At 38.3% G+C, this 25,189-nt stretch overlaps 1 protein-coding gene across 1 annotated transcript; it reads left to right on the top strand.

The window, feature by feature from the left end:
- Nucleotides 1-5,204: 5,204 nt before the first annotated feature.
- On the top strand, nucleotides 5,205-23,000 carry LOC128599830 (heparan sulfate glucosamine 3-O-sulfotransferase 6-like). Its single transcript, XM_053611822.1, has 2 exons — nucleotides 5,205-5,807; nucleotides 22,163-23,000. The coding sequence occupies exons 1-2, from the start codon at nucleotides 5,344-5,346 to the stop codon at nucleotides 22,779-22,781; spliced, it is 1,083 nt and encodes a 360-aa protein (XP_053467797.1). The 5' UTR covers nucleotides 5,205-5,343; the 3' UTR covers nucleotides 22,782-23,000.
- Nucleotides 23,001-25,189: the final 2,189 nt, after the last annotated feature.

Genomic DNA, 25,189 nt, shown 5'->3' with positions numbered 1-25,189 from the left:
CTTTAAAAAAAAGCATGTTAATATGCTTAAAATAACACTAATTGCTCAAATAAGCTATTTCAACTAGCTAGCAAGTAGAGAATACTATCCTAGTATTTCAGTCACAAGATTTTTCTCTTGTGGTTGCCATATTTGGGCAGCGAGTATATGGCTTTGGTGCATAATGTGAAGGTAACAAGAGGTGAAAAATGTTAAAATTGCTCTAACATTTCCTCAAAGCATTTAAGAACACAGAAGCCCACCACCTTTTCATGTCTGGGTGGGTAAAGGATCCCAGCATGCTTCATCAGGAGGAGAAAAAAAAACACTTAAATAACACATATAGTCATTATATTTAATTACTTTATTGCCGCAAGTCTGTTATAAGATTAGTCAGGACATTGTTGGGTTTCTGTGTGTAGAGTATTATGTTGGTGAACAGAGCAGTGTGGAAGGGGAGTGGTGTGAGCCCCCTGCTTGGACAAACAATTCACACCTCTCCACAATAACATTGATACAGAGATAAAACGGACAGCACAGCTAAAGCTTTTTTGATAGTAAAACACTGTGTACAGCTGCCACAATAAAATGATAAATTCCTGTTTTTGGCAGACAGGAGTGGAAACTGAGCTGTCTTCTGCTGCTTCAACCAGATGATTAGACCTGTAATGAGTTCTGAGAGGCTTTTCTGCTCACCATAGTTGTAAAGAGTGGTTATTTGAGTTATCGTAGCCAGCCTGTGAGCTTGAACTAGTCTGCCCACTCTCCTCTTATCTCTCTCATTAACAAGGCATTTCTGTCTACAGAACCATCAAACACTCAATGTTTCTTGTTATTTATCCATTCTGCATAAACTCTAGACAGTGTTGTGCCTGAAAATCCCAGATCACCAGGCATCAACAACCATGCCATGGTCAAAGTCACTGAGATCACATTTTCCCCATTCTGATGTTTGATATGAACTATAGCTGAAGCTCTTGACCTGTATCATGATTTTTTGCATTACTCTACTGCCACATGATTGGAGAATTGCATGAATGTGCAAGTGTACAGGTGTTCCTGATATAGTAGTCAGAGAGTGTATGTTAATGCATGAGTTGAAATCATTTTTGTCTTAATTTTATTTACATTGAATGATTTTAATCTCTCATTGTGTTTGTTTGTTCTAAACATCTGTTCCTTTATAACAAGTAATGTTCTATTTGTGTTTTCTTTCCACTTTAAACCATTTTCATTTTCTCAGAATAGTCTTGCACATATTCCTACATACACACACCCATATATACATACACACACAACTTCACCCATCAGTTTCAACTGCTGTCAGCTTAGTAGCCACAAGTGTGTATTAATCCACAGGTGAGCTGCCAGGCATGAAACTTTAGCCTGAACCTATTACGACTGCTTCGCATCCTTTGTGCCTTTCTTTTCTTCTCTTGCTCTGTTCTCATGGACACAACTTAGTATCTCTTTTTCTCTCAAACACTCCAACACACTCACTGGAGTTCTGTACAATTCAGTTTCAGCAAAGCCTTGTACATCATACATCAATTAAAACACAGCTTAAACTTCTGTCTCACGTGTTGACACAAATGCCAGTCAGTCAAATCCTTTTATCTGTATTGTGTTGTATATAACTCACTCGGGTACACAAGACTTGCCTGTGCAGGTTTTTCCTGCACTGAAAGCTTCTAGAGGCCTTTTGTTTCGGACTCCCAGCTGATAAAACAGCTTCACCACCATATGATTTCTGGCACGATACGCTAACATGTACAGATATTAATGTGTCCTGACTCATATTTCGTATTTATATTGGAGCTCAGCAAACATGGCACTGATTCAGTTGGACTTTTGCTCTATTAAACAAGTCTTCTCAGATCAACAGGCCTGCCCATATGTTGCAGAACTCAATCAATACTTTCTCCTTAAAAGCTGATCTCTGCATTCGTAGAGGAGTTAGCTACACAGCAACAGAGATTATCTTCTTGTCATGCACCTAATAAAGCTATGTCATGGCATCTCCTTTGTGAATATTTTAAGCACATTATGTCATCTCCAACTTTTTGAACTGTGGATTTACAGCACCTGACCTGTCAGGCATTAAAGACTTCATCCAAAGAGACAGGCAGGTCATGTACGTCCACCAATAATTCCTTCTCTAGTTCAATCACCTTGTTCCAGGGTGACCTGCATTTACATGTGGTTTCAGGATAAAAGGTATCAGGGCCTAGAAGGAAGACAAAAGCTTTGCTGACCTGCTTTCTGACTTCATTGTTCCTCTGTTTTTCATCTAGTCTGACAGAGAGGCTACAGGTGCTACCAGAAGCTACTGTTTGTCTAAAATGGGTTTTTCGGTGTCTGTCTTGTACATCAACTGGAAATTGACTGTGAATGTTTTATTTTTATTTTTATATACACTAAGTTACTAGATAGATGTGCCAAACATTGCAACTCAGTTTAGACCAGAATAAAAGCAACAGGCTGTAAGAATCATTTCTAGTCAACCATAAACAAGAATGTGCACCAACAACACCTGGCATTTAGTATATCTATTGTACATTTATACATGCTTGCATACAATGGCCATTGTTCAGTACAGCAATGATGATGCCAAATCATGCAAATGTGCTGCATTTTTAATCTGGAGCTCATTTTCGAGAAGTCATCTGAACACTCTGCTATGTCGAACACATGCCAGCTTACAGTGGCTGGGAAAAGCCTTGGGGATACACAGAACCCCTTTTGTGCCCTCTCATGGGTGGTGGTCTTTTCCAATCCTTGGTAACAGATTTTAGCTAGTGGGGATATTGTGGTATTTGCAATGAATGCGATCTTCTTTTTGGGCCCGGAAATGACAAACTGAGAGTGGAACGTTCTCTTTTTGGTGGAGAGGACTTGTAATTTGCCATAATGGTAGACACATGGACTCACCATCTGTAGGCTTTCAGTGGAGAAAATGTGTCGATGGGCCTCTCAGATGAATCACATATACATGGTACATGTGTTTAACCAGCACCAAAGTGCCTCATTTTATCATTTAGCATATATTTCTGGATCCATAATTACATATAGTTATGGAAGAGTCAAAGCAAATTAAATCACTTTATGGAAGAAAGAAACCACATTTATCAATCTTTGATAATTCTTTATGGCATGATTTGATGATTGTGGTAGGGCACCATTATTTACATTTACATTTATTCATTTAGCAGACGCTTTTATCCAAAGCGACTTACAAATAAGGAAATTAATTATTAACTTTTTTTGTGTGTTATTATTAGCACTGCATAGTGAGCAGTCTTTTTTTGTATATTACACTGTACTTAATAATTTAATATCCTGATGTAAAACATTTCACATGATCACTGTAGACAAATCTGTACAGTGAGCCCATAGTTGTTCTGGAGGGTTAGATAGATTCCAAAATTTTATTCAGAACCTTCTCTAATAGGCAGACACTCTGTGGTAGGTTTCAAGGTCAAACGCAGAAATCCCAAAGAAGATTGAACATTTCTGAATCATTTTTTTGAGTGGATGATTAGTGACTAAGAGCAATTTTTTTTAATGCTATTGCATGTACACTGGAGTCCAATAGTCTGAGACCACTAGTGAACATGCCTCTATTTGGAATTTTTCTATAAGTCAGTACAACAAATTTCATTACAAATTTCCTCCGGGTACTCCGGTTTCTTCCCCCAGTCCAAAGACATGTTGTAGGCTGTTTGGCATCCCTAAATTGTCTAAATTGGCTCCAGGCTCCCCGCAATCCAGTGTAGGATATGCAGCATGGAAAATAGATGGATGCCATTTTTGCCAACAACTTGAGTGAAAAGTAGAATCTTTGAAATATTTACATGAATTTCAGAGTTTCTTAGTATTTGGCATGTCTCCCCTTTTTGCTTTAATAACACTGTGCACTCGAGCTAGCATGGACTCTACAAGTTGGTGCAAAACCTTATGATCCATTTTAGATCAAATCCATCAGAGTGTTGTCTGAACACAAGCTTCAATAGAAGATATTAGACATGAGGAAAATCTGACTTTTTATACAAAGCATGTTCAATATCACAAATTTGCTTACATTTAAATAGAGGCATAGAAATAGTGCAGAATCATGAGTAGTAAATATTCAAGATATTGAATATGTACTTTCTTTGTTTTAAATTTGTTTTCAATTTATATATATATATATATATATATATATATATATATATATATATATATATATATATATATATATATATATCCCAGATTTTCATTGTGGTCTCAGACTTTTGGATATCACTGTGTGCCTTTGGGAAGAAAAATAATAAGATTTTCTGCGCCTAGAGCGCATGAAGAGCGCGCGGCCCATTCGCTTTTAACACTGTCTGAATTCCAGGTATACTTTCAATTTGACAAACCTACAGGGAGTAGAAGCCTTTATTATATTGACTAATCAGGGAAGAGGAACCCTGTTTGGATTCAGTTATATTTTTGGCTAAAATATTCACTGCCCCTGCTGGAAGTGCTTTTAGCGCACCGCGTGCCTCCGGCGCAGCTTTATGTCATTCTCAGCCAAATGATATTCGCCTTTACACGCGTTTCATATTCCAGCTGGAGACTAAGGCATTAACCAAGTTCAAAGAACCACAGAGTCTCTGAGGGGCGATGGATGTGGGTAACGTGATATGCATTGTGTAGTGAGGACACCTTAGACTATCGCGTCAGGCTGCGCATACCTGTCTGTGGTTCGAGTTTTAATAAAAGTGGCAACATTTAGAGAGGAGAAACATCTTTCATAAATAAAGTTGGAATAATCCAGTACTGAAGGCGTTCAGCAGTGAGGATTTTGAATAGGTACAAATGAGAAAGACACACTCAAACACACTCTCCATATAGAGTTGTATTTTGGGTTAATAAAATAAAAAATAAAAAAAACTTGATTATTTTTGATCTTGTGCATTGTGCACATTTCCATAACTAATATTTGGACATGTTTTATCAAAAGGAAAGAATGGCTTCGGTGGCCTTTTGATCTCCGTGCCTTATAAAGGGTGGAGACTTCACTCAAGGCGTGGAAAGCGAGACTCGAACGGTGAGAATGGTTTAAACTTATTCCTGAACTCAGAGAAAAGAAACGCTGAAATATGCCACATGCCACGAAAGCGAAATATGGAATCTATCACCAGTCAGATCTGTCAAAAAATAATGAATGGCATTGAAGCTGCGTGTTGATGAATGATTTGGATGAGAACCCAGGACTCTGTGAATGCACATTCGAAAGAAAAAAAAGAAGAAGAAAAAAACTTCTTGTAAACACCTAGTGCATAAATTATTGCACTGATATGTAAGCATGTTGGCAGGTGCTCATTATCGCAACACATGGGATGCAGTGTTTGCAGGACTCGGCTGAACTCGGGCAGAGCGCTGTCCAGAGTGCCGCTGTCTTTTACCATGCTCTTGATTTTTCTCTATCTTTTTCACTGCTTGAGTGGATTTTGCGACTCGGCACCAAAAATCACGGTTGGACAAAATCTGATGAGAGACCACGTCCCGGGTAAAGTGCACGCAGTGCGCGCCGACCTCCGCTGGGACGGGACCGTTTCCGCGCACGTTAGCGCACTCTCGGAGCTTCAGGAGTCGGAAAACGGCGGCGGGGAAAGTGGAATCCCTGTTTCAAACACGTATGGAAGTAAGAGATTTCCCCAGGCCATCATAATTGGCGTGAAGAAAGGGGGAACCAGGGCGCTGCTGGAGTTTCTGCGCGTCCATCCAGATGTGCGCGCTGTGGGCGCCGAGCCGCACTTCTTCGATAGATTCTACCACAAGGGTCTCGAGTGGTACAGGTAACACAGCATGCATCAGAACTGTGTGTTATGAGTGTGTTAGCGCATCTCAAAGAAGCTCAAGGATTGCTGTGTATTAATGCGACTTCTCAGAGGGTGGCTTCATGGTTAGCAGTCTCACACCTCCGGGGTTGGGGGTTCAAATCCCACGTCCGCCCTGTGTGCGTGGATTTTGCATTCTTCTCCATATGCTTCGGAGGTTTTCTACGGGTACTCCGGTTTCCTCCCCCACTCCAAAGACGTAGGCATTTCCAAATTTTCCGTAGTGTGTGAATGTGTGTGCGTTTGTGCCCTGCTCTGTCTAGGGTCTCCACTGCGTTGTGCCCCGAGATCCCTGGTATAGGCTCCAGGCTCTCCCACAACCCTGTGTAGGATAAGCAGAAAGGAAAATGGATCTATGGACTAGACAAATTCTGGTGACTTCATAATTATACACGCAAGTTTACTAGTACGAAACATTTCAAAAATAGTTAAAAAAAAAAAAAAAGACAGAAACCCTTGCAGTTGCATTAAAATTCATGTTGCCTGCATGAACATCTGGTTGTGTCATGGGTTTTAATAGGGAGACTATTCTAAATCGTTATTGCCCACATTCCCATCTCTCCCAAGTTTTTTAAAAATATATCTTTCCATAAATAAATGCTACATATATTGCACGAGCAGCTCCTAAGATAACATCTCACCTTCTTCTAAGTTACTACATGAAAGTAGATGTGTGAGCAGATGTGCTGGCTGATGTTCATATAGGCAGCTGCGTTTACATTTACATTTACATTTATGTATATCATGCGTTCTCAGAAAAAAAGGGGTACTATGCTTCACTTTTCCCCCAGCTGGAATGGAACCCTTAAGGGTGCATACTTTCATACCTTTGGTGTGTATCTTTTACCTAAAGTTTCATGAAGTGTACATTTAAATGTTCACAGACACACACACACACAAAAAAATTAAAAATACAATAGTGCTCCTTTACTTTGTTTTAAAGGTACACTATATTCACATTACCATGTTAAAGATACATAATACAGGTACAAAATACTGTATGTACTCTAGATGATATCACCCCAGTGATTAGGGACAGGTTAGTTCTTTTTTTTTTGTCAGAGTATACTTTTATTTGATAAATACCTGTTATCAGGATTGTTTCATTCAGAAATTTGTGTTAAACCAGTTGTATTATGACCAATTTTGACAAGGAAAGCCCAGAGAACAGTGAATCGTGTTGGAGGCTCCTTTATGACCATGTGTACATGCATATAACCATCATTTAGCCTTCAGAAAGTGGAGGGTTTTTATAGCAATTATAGCCGATTTAAAACTTTTTTGTCATTTCCTGTATGAAAATATCAAAATAACAACCCAGTATCCAATCAAGTTTAAGAACTTACTCCTAGAATAAATAATAATAGCCTGTGTACACACATACCAGTAGTTTATAGACAGAATTTCAGTTTGAGAACGAAGAGGGGTTGTGGTTAGCTAGCAAGTGCTATCTCTCATGGACATTGTTTTTTTGTTGTTCTTTTACACATGATTTTGTTCGATAGAAGGCACATGTCAGCTACAGGCTAATTAACAAGAGACCTACTATTTACAGCACTCCTTGGTGCATGTAGACATGTAGATGTGTACAATTATGCTGTTATAGTCCAGCCATTTCCTAATTCACATTCCTTAACCAATGTTTTTAAAAAATATGGGAATATCAAGGGCACTCAGTAAGAAGGTTGAATACATATAACCATTAAAATCACTTGGACAACCTTTTCATCATTTCTGATGTGAAGTGCTTTTTAACTATGGATCTAATTTTGCTTTAGCTGGCAGGCTGTGTAACGAGGTTGAAAAATTCATAGAAAGTCATATATAGTTTAAAAAGGAAGTAAATACACAAGCCTGACAGCTGCACTTAAGGCTGTACCTCACTAAACATTTGATGCTCTTCAGACTTGTTACTACATGGATGATGAAGGCTGGTGAACACAAGCTCAACCGCTGATATAAATAAATAAGATTATGTCTTGCTAAGTGTGTGTGTGTGTGTGTGTGTGTGTGTGTGTGTGTGTGTGTGTGTGTGTTGATAGGAGAGTAATATAACTCAGCACTGGGAAAACATGGAAACTCAAAACTGTAAAGAGTTGTAACTACCGTGTAAGTGATAAATCCTAATGGAAAAGATGACCAGAATGACCAAAGCTGTAATTTTATCATAGTTCTTCTCGGCTGCTAAGAGCAGTGGATGGAACCACTGGTAATGGTCTCCAGATGTCACTGGATCTTACAGAACCTTTTGGCTAAAGAGAGTCTCCTTGTTTGCCTAATGGCATGACTGTCTGTCTTGGCAGTGGACACATGTAGGCAGCGGGAGAGAGAAGAGAGAAAGAAAGAGGAGATAGCTACAAATTCAATGTTCAGAGCAGCAATTTAGTCTCGTAAGGCGTCTGTCACCTTACACTTTTGAAAATAAGAAGAACACATGGTAGCAGTTTGCCGCTGATAATTTTAGTGCACCCTACATTCCCTTCTCCCACACCTCTCCCCCACAGCTCTCATCCACTAGATGTAGTAGGAGAGGAAGTGTTTGTGTGGAAATTCCTGTGGCACGCCTAGCATCCAGAAGCCAGAGCACAACACTGTGTGTGTTTTAATTGCTTGGATAGAGCTGAGCTGCAGTAGTGGGAACGTCACTGGGAGCATTTGCCTTAAAAAGCCACCAGACTCCCCCTCTCTGCATGGCAACCTTATTGCATACAGATGTGGTGAAGGCAACCATACAAACCATACATTTCATGGTGCTGATGTCTGAAAGGGTGTTTCTGAAACTGACTACTGCTTTCCTTTCATTGGAGGCATCAAAGGGTAGAAGTATGAAGTGTGCAAAGTGACGGGCCAGAACAGATCAGTGTGGAGTTTGACGGAAATAATCACACTCACAGCTCTGATGAAAGAGTTGCTAGACACAACTCACTATGACCTAAAGAATGAAACAAACTCAGCAGACTCCATGTAAATGAACAAGAAAAGAAGTGAAGCACCAAGAGATGTGTTTGTTTAAAAGTTCAACTCACTTCCTTCTAAGCAATTAGGAATCTGTTTTTATACTTTTTTCTTCTGTCACTAAACCAACATGGATAAATGGCATTGAGCGACCCTCAGCCTGCACTGTGTCAACGTTAACTCACCGCACCATTGCATCCCGTGCTTCCTTTACCAATTTGAGAGGGTCCTGACTTGTGGTCATGCATGAATGCACACACGATACCGTAAGCTCACAATACCTTCTTTAGACTAAAGTGTCAAACGCTTCTCTGATCACCTGTGATGGGAGTTCATTCAGCCAGAAGTAGCTTGATTTCATGACAGTATAGTGTAACATATGGCCACCTTGTCAAAAAGGCAGTTTAAATGCGGTCTGTCAAAGCTTGAGAAGATTCTCTGTGATTGTTTTGAGTAAGCAGATCACTGAAAGTGGGGGGTATGGTTAGCACATTTGCCTTACACCTCCAGGGTTGGGGGTTTGAATCCCACCTCTGCCCTGTGTGTGTGGAACTTGCATGTTCTCCCTGTGCTTCGGGGGGTTTCCTTCCCCAGTCCAAAGGCATGTGTTGTAGGCTGACTGGCATTTCCAAACTGTCCGTAGTTTATGAATGTGTGTGCGATCCAGGGTTTCCCCCACTTTGTGCATCAATTTTCTTTGGATAGGCTCCAGGTTCCCCTGCAACACTATATAGGATAAGCGGTACAGATAATGGATGGATGAATGGATCACTGAAAGATGTCTTCATGCAGATTTTGAACAGTGTGGTTAAATTGTATAGGCAACAATTAATAGATTTATCTGTACAGGCTTGTGAGAATTCACCAGTTTACTCTTGATAGGTTTTGTACATGCTTTTTGATTTGCTGATTGTCACTATCATGATGTTACAGAGATTGTCACTATCATGATGTTACAGAAATCTACAGAATTATTACTTACATATCAAGTGCCAGGCATAAATAGGAATATAAATATGTAACTGAAGATCGGGGCAAATAAATCTAAGACAACTCGTCAGATGCCAAAGAAATGACAAATATCAAAATCTCACCCGACTCTTCAGTGAACACAACTGTGGATGAGTTTGGACTGTATTATAGAGCTGCCAAAATAGAGAAAGCAATTTATCAAAAAAAAAAAATTACTGTTCATGCCATGCCATGAAAGCAAGGAAAACGCCCAAATGTGTCTCTAAACATCTGTCATTTAAAACTCTGTCTCAGTTGCGGCCAGCTTTGTTCACATTTCTGAAGGCTTACTTGTATGTGCATATATAAGGCCTTTAAAACAGAGCCACATAAGAACTCTGCCAACTCTGAAACCTAAACAAAAGGCCTTAATGGGTTTTCATTGTTGGTTCATTTGGTTTTAGAGGGTTTTGGAACAATGCTTTTCATAGGCCATGGAAAACGGCACACATGCAAACAGGAAAACGACTGTCTTTCATGGAACGGCCGTGCAGCTGATGCCTTAACAAACTTTACTTCATTCAGCTCTCAGGCATTTCTTGTGTGGAGTTAGTTCATTAAGTCATTTGTTTTCCTGTCTTTGGAAGAAAATTTCAAGGCCACGAAAAACATGGTTGCTTTACACTCTATGCACATTTCACCAGCACAGTAGAGCAAGCATTTAGACGTAGCTGAAATACTGTATGACGGACTGAAAACTAATAGCTGGCATTACAGATGCAGTAGGAAAGTTACTCCAACAGGGATGGAATCTTTTGACCAAAGACTGGGCAGTGAAATGGCAGCTGTAATCCAGATTTCAGAGTTTCCAAAAAGATAATTGGCACACCATAGCAGGAGGGAGTAGTGGTTGCGCTATGATCTGTTTTTCCTGTTTCCTGTGTCCATATGTTTTGCTTTTTTAAACTATTTGGAAAGTGACTGGAGCAATTATAGTAGTTTTTGCTGTTTGAAACCTGGATTACACTCAAGAAGCTATTGAATGAGGATGAACAAAGAGGCAGAGTAATGTCAGAAAAGGTCAGGAAATCAGCATGGTATTTCATTTGGAGTTAAACTCCAGAAGGCTGAAGTATTACCTCTGACACTTGAACAGGAACGTAACTAAAATATAATAATACGTATGACATGATATTGATCATTCTGCATGACATGCATGAAATCCGGTCTACTTATTGTTCTGGTCATATTGTATCCAAGCCTTCAGTGAAACCATTATATTCTCATATACAGTTAGTCAGAAGTTTAGGTTTTTCCTGGTGTTTAACATAAATACAACTTTTTCACCGAATAGAGGAGGTCTTTAAGCTACAAAGGTTCTTAATTCTGGTCTGGAACCACCAGACTCACTTTTTGGCCTGTACAGTTACTACAGTAAATGTGAAGTATTGGATCGGATACTACATTAGCTCCACAGAAGTGGTTCAGGAAAATCTAATTCTTAGCAATGACAACACATTTCCGATACAGATATGCATGACTACTACAGTAAAATACTCAAAATGAAATGTGGACATTAAAAAGGCATTCATCCTCTGTCTACACGGGATAGCCTCAGGGACTATTCTGTCATTAAAATTATGCACCCCACACCACATGCATTGATCATGCATGACTTGTATTGATCAGACCAGATTCATTTCTCTCTTTGATCTTAATATGAACATCAGATTGATTAATGATGAGTTCCATGCTTGATGTTTGGAATGAATTCAGTTCAATCTGTTAATACTCAGGTAGCAAGTATAACATCCTTGCAGGTTTTGGCATGGGTATAGTAACCTTATAATCTTTACACCTGGTATAAAAATATGACTCATACGATATACAACTTCTAGTGAAGTGCCGATAAATTAATTTACCAATATCTAGCACCTATCTTAGCACCTACAAACAAAAGAACAAGCTTTTTTCCTCCAGCAACATTCAATGCCATGCTAACAAGAAAAACAGTGTAGAATTAGTGAACCCAGCAAACATTGGACTCAATGAAAAACAGTGTAGAATTAGTGAACCCAGCAAACATTGGACTCAATGTTCCAGAATGCAATGCAGGTACTGTATACAGTGTATTTGATCTGAGCTATGGCAGAGATTCAGTTCAACTATTAACTGTAGCGATCTACAAGATGGTGAGTGTGATGGCAGTGACAGTGGTATTAGGATAAAAGTTGAAGATTTGGGAGCTGATCTGTTCGAGCAGAGTGTACAGATGAGGAGATGGGAAAGCTAGACAGACTAAATGAATAAAGCTCTGCTGCATCGCTCTCTTTAGGTAGAGATGAAACAAGAGCTAAGTCCCACTGGACCTAAACAAAAGGCACAGCAGGTAGTTGAATTGTGGGTAAGGGGAAAATATGCCAATTTATGTCAAAGAAAGAAGCTTAAGCTAAAAATGCCAACTCAGAATTTCATTTTCGAATAAACCTTGGAAACCACTGAAGATGACATGTTAAATAAAGATTAATATGCAAATCGTTCAGTGTGGATTTTCCTATAATACTGTGATTGTTGATGATTATGTTTCTTATAAATCTGTTTCAGTGATGTCCGGGCAAAGCTGGTTGACATGAATGTCTAATATAAACAGTTTAATAACCTTTCAAAAATGATACCAGAAAGCACACGTTCTCTAACGTCAGTAGACTTTGGAAAGGTTTAACAGTGAAGGAAGTGGTTTTTGTGTGGCGTCTGCTTGCACATCATTTGAGATGTGTCTGCTTTATAGAGGGAAACACCATGGGAGCCAATATTCTCAAACCCATATGGTCAGAATTACCATTATATGAGGTGTATTGTGGTTCATATTTCAGAAATATCCAAGAAGTTTGAAGAGATCCCAATCACAAGCTCTCTGCTAATCCAATGGCAATAAATCACACAGGAAGAGATGCTTATTGATGAGGGGGAAAGAAATAGGACTAGCCAATATGAAATGTCAAATCTCGCTGATGCTCTGTTGCCATGCTTGGTTGGTTTGCCATGCCTACAAAGAATAACATTAGGTTAGACTTGCGGAAAGCGTTCAAAAAATCAACATGCAATGGCAAAGTGCAATTGTACTATTATATATACACTTGAAATTCTATTTCCACATCATAGGTACCACAGAGTATATTATATAAATGTTTTATTGTATTGGTATTGATGCCGAAGTAAAATGTAAAGAAATTTTGTTTCCTTTATATTTAACTGTAATTGTTGTGAAATGTCTTCAGAGATACTTCCTGACATTAAGACTGCAGTGGTATAAAAATTCTTAGCATGGCTTCTTTAAGTCAAAGATGCTCCTTACCACAATGGTATGAACATACATTTCCTTTTCTTGTCTCTGTGTGGTCCTCTATGGGTGTTGGCACTTGGGACATGAGATATTAAGTCATACATCATATTTTGGGTTGGAACCACGGTCTCAAAATTAATGTTTAGCACCCAAATAGGGGACCCACTGTGTCACTCGAATCATGGTTTTTGTCCCATGTCACTGTGAATTTGGGAATTTAAGAAAAAGTCTCCTCTTTTAGGAGTACAATTGATTGGCACTGTTTCTTCTTTGAGTTATGAATTTGAAACACTATTCTGTTTGACCCAGTAGCCTCTGGAAGATTGCAGCTAGATCTGAAATGATGTTTTGAATATTCTCACGGTGCCTATTTATCGTCATCATCCTCCTCCTTTAGGCCATGTTTGTCCTTGTCCATCACTGTTCTTGCATCTCTGGCGCCTCGTCATGCCTGACTGTCCAACACAACCTTTTTTCTGAAGATGAAACTTGTGAGACAAGCTGCAAACATGTAAAACCCTATGCACTTTCTAGGTTATGACTAAGTTTTATACTATAAGTTTAGAAATGTTAAATCTATAATGGTTCTTGGGCTTGTCCCTCAGGGAGAGCCCTTAAGTTTTCTGTCAAATCCAACAACAAAAGTCTCTACAAAGAGTGTTCTAAGTAAAATCCCATTAGGAAGCAAAATGCCCTTTCCAAAGAACTTTCCAAAGAACACTTGAGGAACCCTGTTTCTTAGAGTGTACTATCCTCTCTCCTTGTCACATTGCACTAACTTTATTCCATCCATTTTCCATACTGTTTATCCTACAGAGTCATGGGGGAGCCTGGACCCTATCCCAGGGAACTTGGGCCACAATTGAACACACACCCATTCACACACTATGGACAATTCGGAAATGCCAGTCAGTCTACAATGTATGTCTTTGGAGGAAAACTGGAGTACCCAGAGTAAACCCCCAAAAGCACTGGGAGAACATGCAAACTCCGCACACACAGAGCGGTGCCAGGATTTGAACCCCCAATCCTGGCAGTACGAGGCAAACATTCTAACCACTAAGCCACTGTGACACCCACTCAATTAACGCTCACACATTTTGGAAGTGATAACCATTTGCTCTGATAGACATCCAGACATTTCCATCACATTCCCATTGGCTTTAGCACCCTCACTGAGAGAGGAACATTTTACCGGGAGCAATTTATGGCCTGTAATAGCAGTAGTGTCAGCAGTGCCAACTAATGTCCACACACTAACTTGTCTGTAAAGTGATTATCATGTTGACATTGAAAACTTATTAGAGTTCCTGCCAACTAAAATACACTCGTGGGCCTTTATAATTGCTATGTATTTAATTTCAACACTCCAACAACAAGTGTTTGATTCTGTGCCACATTTCAACCCTGTAAAATCCTAAACAGCAATATAAAATGTCCTTGTATGATTCTAGGGATACAGATACTGTATTCCATTCACACACATGATCATAGTAAACACTGTAATAAGGTAGCAGTTACTGTATATTCTTACATGCAGCGTAGTAGAAGTGACATCATGCCTCAATTTGGGAGAAGTTATACAAGACCGTGGCTCTCATTTTAGGGCATTTACGGCATTAATTCCTCATATGCACTTAGATTTCTCATGCTTTTCAACACACCAGCTTTAGCTGGCTAAGAAGTAGTGACGATGGCATTTGGCCCTTGGTGATTTAAGTGGGCTAAATGGCTAAATACTAGGGAATGAATGGTGGTGAGCTTTTATGAACTTGATGGAAAGAAACTCTGTAATCAGAAGCAAATTGCTCGCAATGGGACATAGACTCGTATTCTCAAAACAGCAGGACGTTGTCTGCCTAACAGTACCAGTCAGCTATTTCCCGGTAATCTACACTCCATATGATCAATGACAAGATACAAAGTTGTCCAGAATTTATGATGAAAAATAACCACTGAACTTAAAAAAAAAATCCACCCTGAATGACTTGGATATTAATATGTACTATATAATTAATATATTATATAATGATATATTAATCTTGTAAATATATAATATATCTTCATTTGTGCAAAAAAAAAAAAAAAGATTAAATTCTTTCTTTCATTTATATATTAGTGTTTTCACTTTGGCTGCATTACCCACATATCCCACCTTTTTACATTTTTGATTTTAGAAGCTAACAGCGAGACCTGACCAGAATTGCTAAACACATCACAAATATTTCTATGTAATGTGTTTCAGGGTGGAGTTTTCCTTTAAAGGTCTGGGATGTTTGAGGAAGTTAAATAACACTCAATTTTAAGGAAATGGAGTTATGCAGTAAGTTCCGAATAACATGATGTATGTGTAATGATTTGGAAATCAGTCCATAATAATCTAGTAATAGTAACAGTAATAGTAGTAATAATTTCTCCCCTTGCTCTCAGCTCAGTTCTAGTCTGAAAGGTTTCTAGCATTGCGGAGTAAACCTATCCTAACCCTCACCGGTTAAAAAGTCTACACAGTGTGTCTTCATCAATTGATACATTCTGGTGATATTTTTCATCGCATGTATTGGATTGCACATTGGATGCATAAACAAGTGCAACGTGGGGACAGGCATGTTTTAAATGTTTTTAATGGTTAAATGCTGTCACACTACATCATTGTCACAAATTTAAAGTTGAAAGCCATGCTGTCTATTTTTTTTTTTTACATGACATAGTCTTTTCATTGCAGAATGTTAGGAACAGGTGTGCAGCTGTGGTTTGTATTTTAACTGTGACCTCTAGACAGGCTACTGGACGCACACATTCCCTACTAATCTATTTTTCTAAAGTGTATTCTCAGTGTAAAATGTAAATCTTTATTTTTAATCCTGTGAGAGAACAAGTAATGATTTTTCTTGGTGCCGTGGCCACATTAATTATGAATGAATTCACCTAGACAGCTTTCAGTCAATCCCTGATGACTTATCAGAGGACTTTTTAGAGACACTGAAGAGGAGATCAGGGACACAGACATGCACAGACATGCAGTCACATAATCTGGATCTCTTTTAGTCCTTCTCTTTGCTTGTCTTCCACCTCACACCTCGGAGACAGACACATTGATCTGCAGCAGTTGAGGCATAGAGACACAGAAACACAGATATACAGTATGATCCTACATTAAGGTGAAGGTGGTATCTGTACTCCATCCATCCATCCATCCATCCTCTATACCGCTTTATCCTTTTCAGGGTCACAGGGAAACCTGAAGCCTATCCCAGGGAGCATCGGGTACAAGGCAGGGTACACTCTGGACGGGGTGCCAAGCCATCGCAGGGCACAATCACATACACACTCACACACCCATTCATACACTACGGACACTTTGGACATATCAATCAGCCTACCATGCATGTCTTTGGACTGGGAAAGGAAACCAGAGTACCTGGAGGAAACCCCTGCAGCATGGGGAGAGCATGCAAACTCCGCACACACAGGGCCATGGTGGGAATCAAACCCCCAACCCTGGAGGTGTGAGGCTAACCACTAAGCCACCGTGCGCCCCGTATCTGTACTCATCTATGATAAATCAAAGATACACCTTTTACTTGCATGAGGATCTTCACAAATTGGCCATTCCAAAATATTTAGGATATTTCAAAAATGGACAGCACTCTGGATGTAAACATATAGTCTTTTGCCTGTTATGTAAACTTCCACCACCACTAATAAAGCATATTAATGTCCAAATGCACTCACTCTAGATAGAGTGTTTTCAGTGGTCAGTCTCCAAAACCAATATTTATGTAAGCAAGAGATCTGTGCATGCCCTTGATAAAATATGCCCACAAGATGAATTTCTGTCCCTGTTCACCACCACTGACTTGAAGCTGACTTCCCATCATGACCACTGTCAAAGTGATCTAAATGTCACTAATAAATCATATTGAAAAGAAAACATACAGTTCTGGATATTCACTAACAAACAGGGCTTCATTAACTCCATGTGGTAACTATGAATAGGGTTATTATGGTGTAATTAGCGTGGTGGAAGGGAATTAAGTAGTAGTAGCACTTTAAATAGCAAGATTACTTTAAAACTTGGGTTGGAATGATGTGAAAAGCTGAGGATATTGTAAATGTAAAATCTCATAAATCTATAAATCTTGATTTATAAGATTCAATCTAGTTCCTAAATCTGTAAATTTCATGATTCATACCAAATATTGCCTTAAGATATAATAAAATACAAAGTCCTATCTGTCTTGACCTCATTGAGGGTCAAAATCTTATGACTCAGTATCACAGAATTAACAGATAGAACCTTAGAAATACAAGATGTAATGCAAGTATTAAAATTATCTCTTTTACTTCCTATAATTTATCAAAAGAAACATTTTTATATTTTTGATTTTTTAAATGAAGCATAAAAGTAATTTATAAAAAATTAAGTACATGAAGTAAAAAGAGTTGAAATCAAAATAAAAAGTAAATAAAAAAAGAAACTTAAAAAAATATTTCATGCTCATTTTGTTACTTTCAAATCTTAAGGCTAAAACCACCCATGCTGAATAAAAAACAAAGCAAAAAGTAACAAACATCCAAATGAAAAATCACTTTTCTAGTGGCCAAGCTTTTTATTAATCAAAGAATATATGTTTCTAATATTTGACCATGTTTGTCTTAGATTTGTCTTTAATTATTGGTATGTTCTTCTTGTTCAGTACTGATTCTTTAGTTTAATCTGGCTCATCAAGGACTGAAAGCTAACTTCTATAAAAGTCACTGTGTTGCCTTTTGCTTTAAGTACCTTGGGGTTTATTTAACATTTTTGCCTACTGGGGCTATTTTAGAAACTGTTTGGTTATCCTACAAATAAAATATTCTGTGAATAACTGGAAGAATATTAGCTTTCCAATTTTGGCTAGTTTCTTGCAAAAAATTTTTTTTTCACTCTCAACTCACAACTCCATTGTAGAGTAAAAAGGTACAACTTAAGGCAAATTATCTAACTGGCTATCACATGAAATTTGCATTGTCACAATATAGAAGCAAAAATTACAAAAAAAAGAGAGAAAAGTTTGGCCAAATACTGATAAAAAAAAAATACTAATGTACATTTATAATTATGTAGCCTATTTAAGCTGAATCTAAACGTTAATTTAGACATTTACTGTAATTGTCTCCTGCTTGTATTTGTTCTTTGTTCCAACTGACAGTTTCTACTGAAATCCTAGTAGAACTGGTATGTTAGCTCTTAAAAATAGTAGGCTATAATGATGTATTAAAAATGCGCCGCACCTATGCAATCAATCATCTACAGTCATAGCATTAATGCCATAATAAGGTCTTGTCCTATAGACTTGGGCCAAGTATCCCAAAAGCATCGCAGCACAGAGATCATTGTTACATGGTCTCAATTGTGAAAATCTCTCACAGTTATGATGATATTCATTTTGTGACGTATTTGTGAAACTATGCCATACATTTTTCGCTTGGTGTCTTCCAAGACATGGAGGCATCACATCCCTTACACACACACACACACACACACACACACACACACACACACACACACACACACACAGTAGGAGCCTGAGAGAGCAGGGACAGGGAGCAGGAAGTCTCAAGAAATTACTGTTAAGTGGTTCTTGTGGCTTTGTGGTTTTTGCTGATGAGATCCTTATTAAGTGGAGTACTGTTTCACATGATGTTCATAAGGCCCCTTTAATCCCACCGCATGCGGAACTTTGGCACACGCTTTCTATTGAATCTGCTGGTAGGAGGAGCCACGTTTTGCAGTTCAATTAAGTGAAAAGTGCTTATATGTAAAATTCTGAACCTTTGTTTCCAAATGCAAAGGCTTTCTCAGACCTTGGGGATAGCAGTGATGTATTTTAGGTGAACAATTCATGTTTTGTTTAATTGATTCAACTTTGTGCTTCACTTGCTCGGCTACAGCTATGTTACATGCACCATGAGTTCTGTTATCTCATTCACCATTTTTGCAGGGCTTAGACATAACTTGGCATTAAACCTGTTGTTTAGAAGGCTACTTCACGCAGCCTAACTTTTCTCTCCTCCTCAATCTTTTAGCTATGAAATCATAGACAACTTATTTATTTTACCGTTATTTCATTATCAGGTAATATCATGAGCTACTTTATTGTGCTATATAAAGATATACAGTTATGTGAAAAAATAAGTACCCCGCATGGAAACTGTTTTTTAACATATTTGGACAAGCAAACATTTGATCCTCTTTGAAACAGTGCCTATTAATACAGTTGATATACTTAAATAAAACCACAAGGAAAATTAGCTTTTTCAGTCATTTATTCAACAGAAATATCAATAGTTGTCGGTATCTTCTGCGGAAAAAGTAAGTACACCCATGGCCTCAGAAGCTAGTATTGCTCCCTTTAGCAGAAATAACTTCTTGTAGGAGTTTTGTCCACCAGACTCGCTGGAATTTTGGCCACTCTTCCATGCAATATTCTTTCAATTGCAAGATGTTTGAGGGATTTCTTGCATGTACTGCATGTACTTTCAAATCTCCCCACAACATTTCAATGGGATTCAAATCTGGGCTTTGATTAAGCTATTCCATAACCATCCATTTCTTCTTTCTCCATTTCTTTCTTTTTTGGTGGATTTTCTAGTGTGTTTAGGATCATTATCCTGTTGAAAGGTCCATGGTTCAACTTGAACTTTTTGACAAATGGTCTCACTTTATCTTCAAGCACATTGGATACATTTACATTTATGAATGTTGCTTAATATACATTGTTCCTTTTTGAAATAAATAAAAATATATAAGCACTCTTTGATACGATGCAGAATTCATAGTAAAATCAATGTCCAGTCCCTGAGGCAGCTTCTCCCCAAAAGCTGTCTTTGGTCTGCGACAAACATGTCTGCTTTTGCTGTGGACAAAGAACTCTATCTTTGATTCATCTGTCCAGAGAACATTATTTCAAAAGGTCTGGTCTTTGCCTATATGCTCATTGGCAAACTGTAGTCTTACAAAGGCTTTTTTCTGGCACACCTCCCATGCAGGTCAAATTTCTGCAATCACTTTCTAATTGTAGAAGCACGCACTTTGACACCAACAGCAGATTTTGTGATGAAATTTTGGGCTTGCATCAGACGGTGTGCTCTTGGGCTGAATTTGGGACGGCCAGTCCTGGACAAATTGGCAGTCGTTTGAAATCTGTGCCATTTGTAGATGATTTTCCTTACAGTGGAATGATGTATTTCAAATAATTTGGAGATCTTTTTGAATGCCTTGCCAGACTCATAGGCATCCACAACCTTTTTTCTGAAGGCCTTACAGAACTCTTTAGATCTTGGCATGATGACTCCACACACCTCAATAGCAAAGGGAACACCAGACACTAGATATGAGAGGGGTATAAATAAGACAGGTTCCACCTGCACTCCCTAAACAGGTTCTAATCACTGGTACCCAATCTTGAACACCTGATTCTAATCAAATGTTTGCTTGTCCAAATATGTTAAAAAAGCCAACAATTTCCATAGGGTGTACTTATTTTTTCACATGACTGTATAAACTATACTTACTGAAGCACAGGTATTTTATGACTCAATGTAGTTGTTTGCCACTTATTCAAATAGACAAATTTAAGTGCAAATATATCAACAAAGTTACAATCAAGATCAACCAAGATGGAGGTTTGAAGACAAATTTACTAAATATTCCACAGTACATGAAGGAATAAGTAGTTAGCTATGATTCATTTTTTGTGAACCACAGGCCTAAATGTTTATGATATTTATGATCAAAATTTCTAGCATATTATTATTTTTATTTTTTTTACATAAGTCATCACTTGAATGAACACTGAGTGTTAATTTTTTTATTTTGTCTGAATCAACTTTTTACAAATTTAAGCCAACAAGAAAACAAAAATATGTGGTGAGGAGAAGGGGTGGGAAGGGGTGAGGCTGGTAACTTAAGTGAAAGTGGTTTATTATTCATTGCCTAACCTTTCAAAATCACAGAAATCAATCAATTAAAAAAAAGGCTAAGTCAGCAATGTAAATAAACAATTTAAAAATCAACAGTAGTTTTGAGCACTGTAGCTGTAACAGCATTTTCTTTTTGTTTTCAGTTTCAGTATCCAGAATACATTCCATTGTACTCCATTGTACTCAATCTCTGCTGTCTGGCTCTCAGTTTGTGCCTTGCATCTAGCAGCTCGTATCTCAAACAATGCTGCCCAAAACCCATAATATATTGCGTGTTTGGTTCACTTACTTCATTTGTTTTGCATCAGGGTTGATTATGTTTTTACTGTAGTTGAACCAAACAAGGGTTCACTAGAAACTGGACCGAAGCTAACTACTTTAATTCATACCTAAGTGTAAGTGTGATTGTGTATGATGTGTATGAGAGTGTATTGTTCATACCTGCCCAGAATAAATGCATCAAGGCTCACAATGGTATAAAAGAGGTTCTCATAAGTCTATACAGTTTTAAACTGGGGTTCATGGAGTTGTTTAGTTGTTTTAGCAATTACATGATCCCACTATGATTCAACTGCTATATCACAGTGTAAGAACCCAGTTTAATCTAAAACCCATAAGAGTTGTGTCTCTGGAAGAACTCTACAACAAGAGTTTACAGAGAAGGTTGAACCCATTTAGAAAGAGAAGAACCTTTAACTATTCTAAGAAACCATTGCGGAACCTTGAGGAGTATCCCTGGAATTGATTATTTTAGTGAACTGAGTCATGGAGCATGTTGTTGCAGTGTGTAGCATTGCTGGCTCACTCCTCCAGGGTCCCCAATTCAAGTTTCTCATGTTCTCCCTGTGTATCCCCAGTTTCGTCTTGGTTCTCCAGTTTCCTCCCACCCCCCTCAGGGTGTATTCCCACCTCGTGCACAGCTGCAGACCCACAAAAACCCTGACCAAAATAAAACACTTACTGTAGATGAATTAATCAGTGTATGAACTAAGAAAGATCTTGAAAAAGAACTAAATGCCCAGTACTAGGATGCACAAATCACATCTAAGATGTTTTATTTCCTGTTATGATTTATACACTGAAATCTTCCATTTTGCAGGAACTTGATGCCAAGGACCCTTGATGGCCAGATCACAATGGAAAAGACACCCAGCTACTTTGTCACTAAAGAAGCCCCTTCCCGTCTGTGTGCTATGAACTGCGACACCAAACTCATTGTGGTGGTGAGGGATCCAGTGACCAGAGCCGTGTCTGATTACACACAAACTCGGACAAAAAGCCCTGGACTTCAGTCCTTCCAGACACTAGTGTTCAAAAACTGCAGCTTGGGAGTCATTGACACCTCATGGAGTGCTGTGCGCATTGGCATGTACGCCCAGCACCTGGAAAACTGGCTCCAACATTTCCCGCTCTCCAGCTTCTTGTTTGTAAGTGGGGAGAGACTAGTGAGTGACCCAGCTGGTGAGGTGGGACGAGTGCAAGACTTCCTGGGTCTCAAGCGTATTGTCAGTGACAAGCACTTCTACTTCAACCAGACCAAGGGCTTCCCATGTCTGAAGAAGCCAGAGGGCAGTAGTAGGCCACGTTGCCTGGGGAAATCCAAGGGTAGGACTCACCCTCACATTCCAACAGATGTGCTTCAGAAGCTCAGGGAGTTTTACAGACCCTTGAACCATAAGTTCTATCAGATGAGCGGCCTTGATTTTGGCTGGGACTGAAGCTTTGAATGGGGAGTTGGCTTAAAAAGGCAACTTAACAAATGCCATTTGCACATTTCAGTACATTTATTTCATTTACACACTTTTTAAAATGGAGGAAGCATGAATTAATATAACCAGAGGCAGTCCTAGATCATCCCATGGTATTAGAATGTTTAATAAGTATTCAACAGGTTTTAATATGTTCATTAGGTCTTCTGGATCCTAATATTATGCAGTGCACAGATTACTGTATATCATGCATACTGCAAGGTGTTTCCATTACCCACTTTGTAAAATGGAAGCAGTGTGAGGTAGAGTCATTTAACCAAAAGTATTTCATGAATGATACACTGCATATAGTAATATGCCTACACTGAAATGTTGATGATGAAAAGACTTAAAATAGATTAAAATAGCTAAATATTCAGATTGTTATGTCATGCACAGCATAATTCAGTCCTTTCAGACCTAGTGTATGACAGTAGGGACTTTACAAGACATATTGTTTTCTGGAAGGGTTGCTGAAAAGGTTATCGTGTACTGTATATTTAATTGTTTTATGTAAATATATTTATCTATTGCTATTATGCTGCATAAGCATTCTTTGACCACTATTTTAGACTTAAATCATTTATGTTTCACACCAATAATATTTTTCTGATTAGCTACTATTGTTACAGAATAATACGCTATTTGATATTCAACTGGGGGTACTGTCTGTGTGGAGTTTCCCCAAGATCTCTCAGTGTCTGCCTAGGTTCCTTCCGGGTTCTCCAGATTTCTCCTATTTCCCCAAAACATGTAGATGGATTGGCTACTTAAAATTGGCCCTAAGTGGGAATATGCATGGACATGGTACTGTGCAATGGGCTCACATCTTATTCATATCTCATATCCAGCCTCACATCCAGCGCTCCTAGGATAGGCTCTGGATCCACCACCACCATGACCAGGATAAAGTGATTACTGAAGATTAATGAATGAATGAGTGAATGAATGAATGAGTGTTTCATAGAAAAATTATGTGCAGTGCAATCTAATTTGTGCAAATCAGACTTGGCTTATACACAGTAACTGTGCTGCACATCTTGTATACATGTTTTGTCATTTACACTGCTATGTAAAAAGTTCAGTATTTAAAAAAAATACCTTGTGGTTTTCAATTCGATCTAATTTGGTCTTTACACAGTTCCTACTAAAGTTTTTTCAGTATTAGCTACAGTGAAATACATGGAATCAAATTGGAAATACAAATGCATTAGACCCAATACAACACAACTTTCCGAGCTACATAATACCTCGAATAATGTATGTCCTTTCTGCAGAGGATGCGTGGGAATAAAAAACAGGGGAAACAAAAGATAAGCCACAGGCTGAGCATATGTAGCATCTCCCTCTGTCCCCTTATTCCTTTAGTCTTTCTTAGTGATGTATAATGTGCTTAGGCCTCTAATTATACAATATTTCAGAAAAGCATTGTCAAAAACATTTGTTTTCCCCATATCTTTCTCTTTTTGTGTGTATATGTATACAGAAAAACAACAACTCCATTTTGTTTGTAGATGATGTGCAACAGAATATGTCTGAACTGTGACAAACTTTACATACAGCATTTTTGTCTTCTTCATTTTCTGAACTTCTGTTCTATAACTGTATGTGTATATTACGCTTTTGCCGCATGCTCTGACTTCTGAGGTAGTTAGTTTTAACTAACTGATTTAGGAAACATTTTCCTGCAGTTTTGTGTAATTTGTGTAAGTTTTGGCCGTAGAGGATATTAAATTTTCAATTAAATTTTATTTGTATAGCGCTTTTAACAACGGACATTGTCTCAGAGCAGCTTGACAGAAACATATAAACACAGGATACAGATTTTAAGTGTGTGAATTTATCCCTAATGACCAAGCCGGTGGCGACGGTGGCAAGGAAAAACTCCCTAAGATGATATGAGGAAGAAACCTTGAGAGGAACCAGACTCAAAAGGGAACCCATCCTCATCTGGGTAACAACAGATAGTGTGAAAGGAAAAGAAAGTTCATTATGGTTTTTTATATGAAGTCTGTTTGTTGAACTAGTTAAACTGCATGTGGTAATTGCAGTCCCAAGGCCATAGCAGCAACCGTAGTCAAATGTCTTGAGTAAACAAATATGTTTTCAGCCTAGACTTAAACACCGAGACTGTTCCATATGTATTGTACATGTACAACCACAACTTACACAAATGACTCAAAACTGTACATGAACATATACTGTACATTGCTAATTTTCTTACCTCATTAATATTGTTGTAATGTCATATGCATATGATGTAGATGGAGGACCAACTATGTCTACAGTAAATGTAAAATAAATAAAGTAATAATTACTAATAAGACCATGAATAAAACCAATTATTTCAACTATTATAAAATTATTTATTGCCTGTA

This window comes from Ictalurus furcatus, chromosome 2 (genome assembly GCF_023375685.1).
Source record: "Ictalurus furcatus strain D&B chromosome 2, Billie_1.0, whole genome shotgun sequence".
Lineage (NCBI taxonomy): Eukaryota > Metazoa > Chordata > Actinopteri > Siluriformes > Ictaluridae > Ictalurus > Ictalurus furcatus.
Note: the sequence above shows the minus strand (reverse complement) of the source record. Positions and strands in the feature narration are given on the sequence as shown.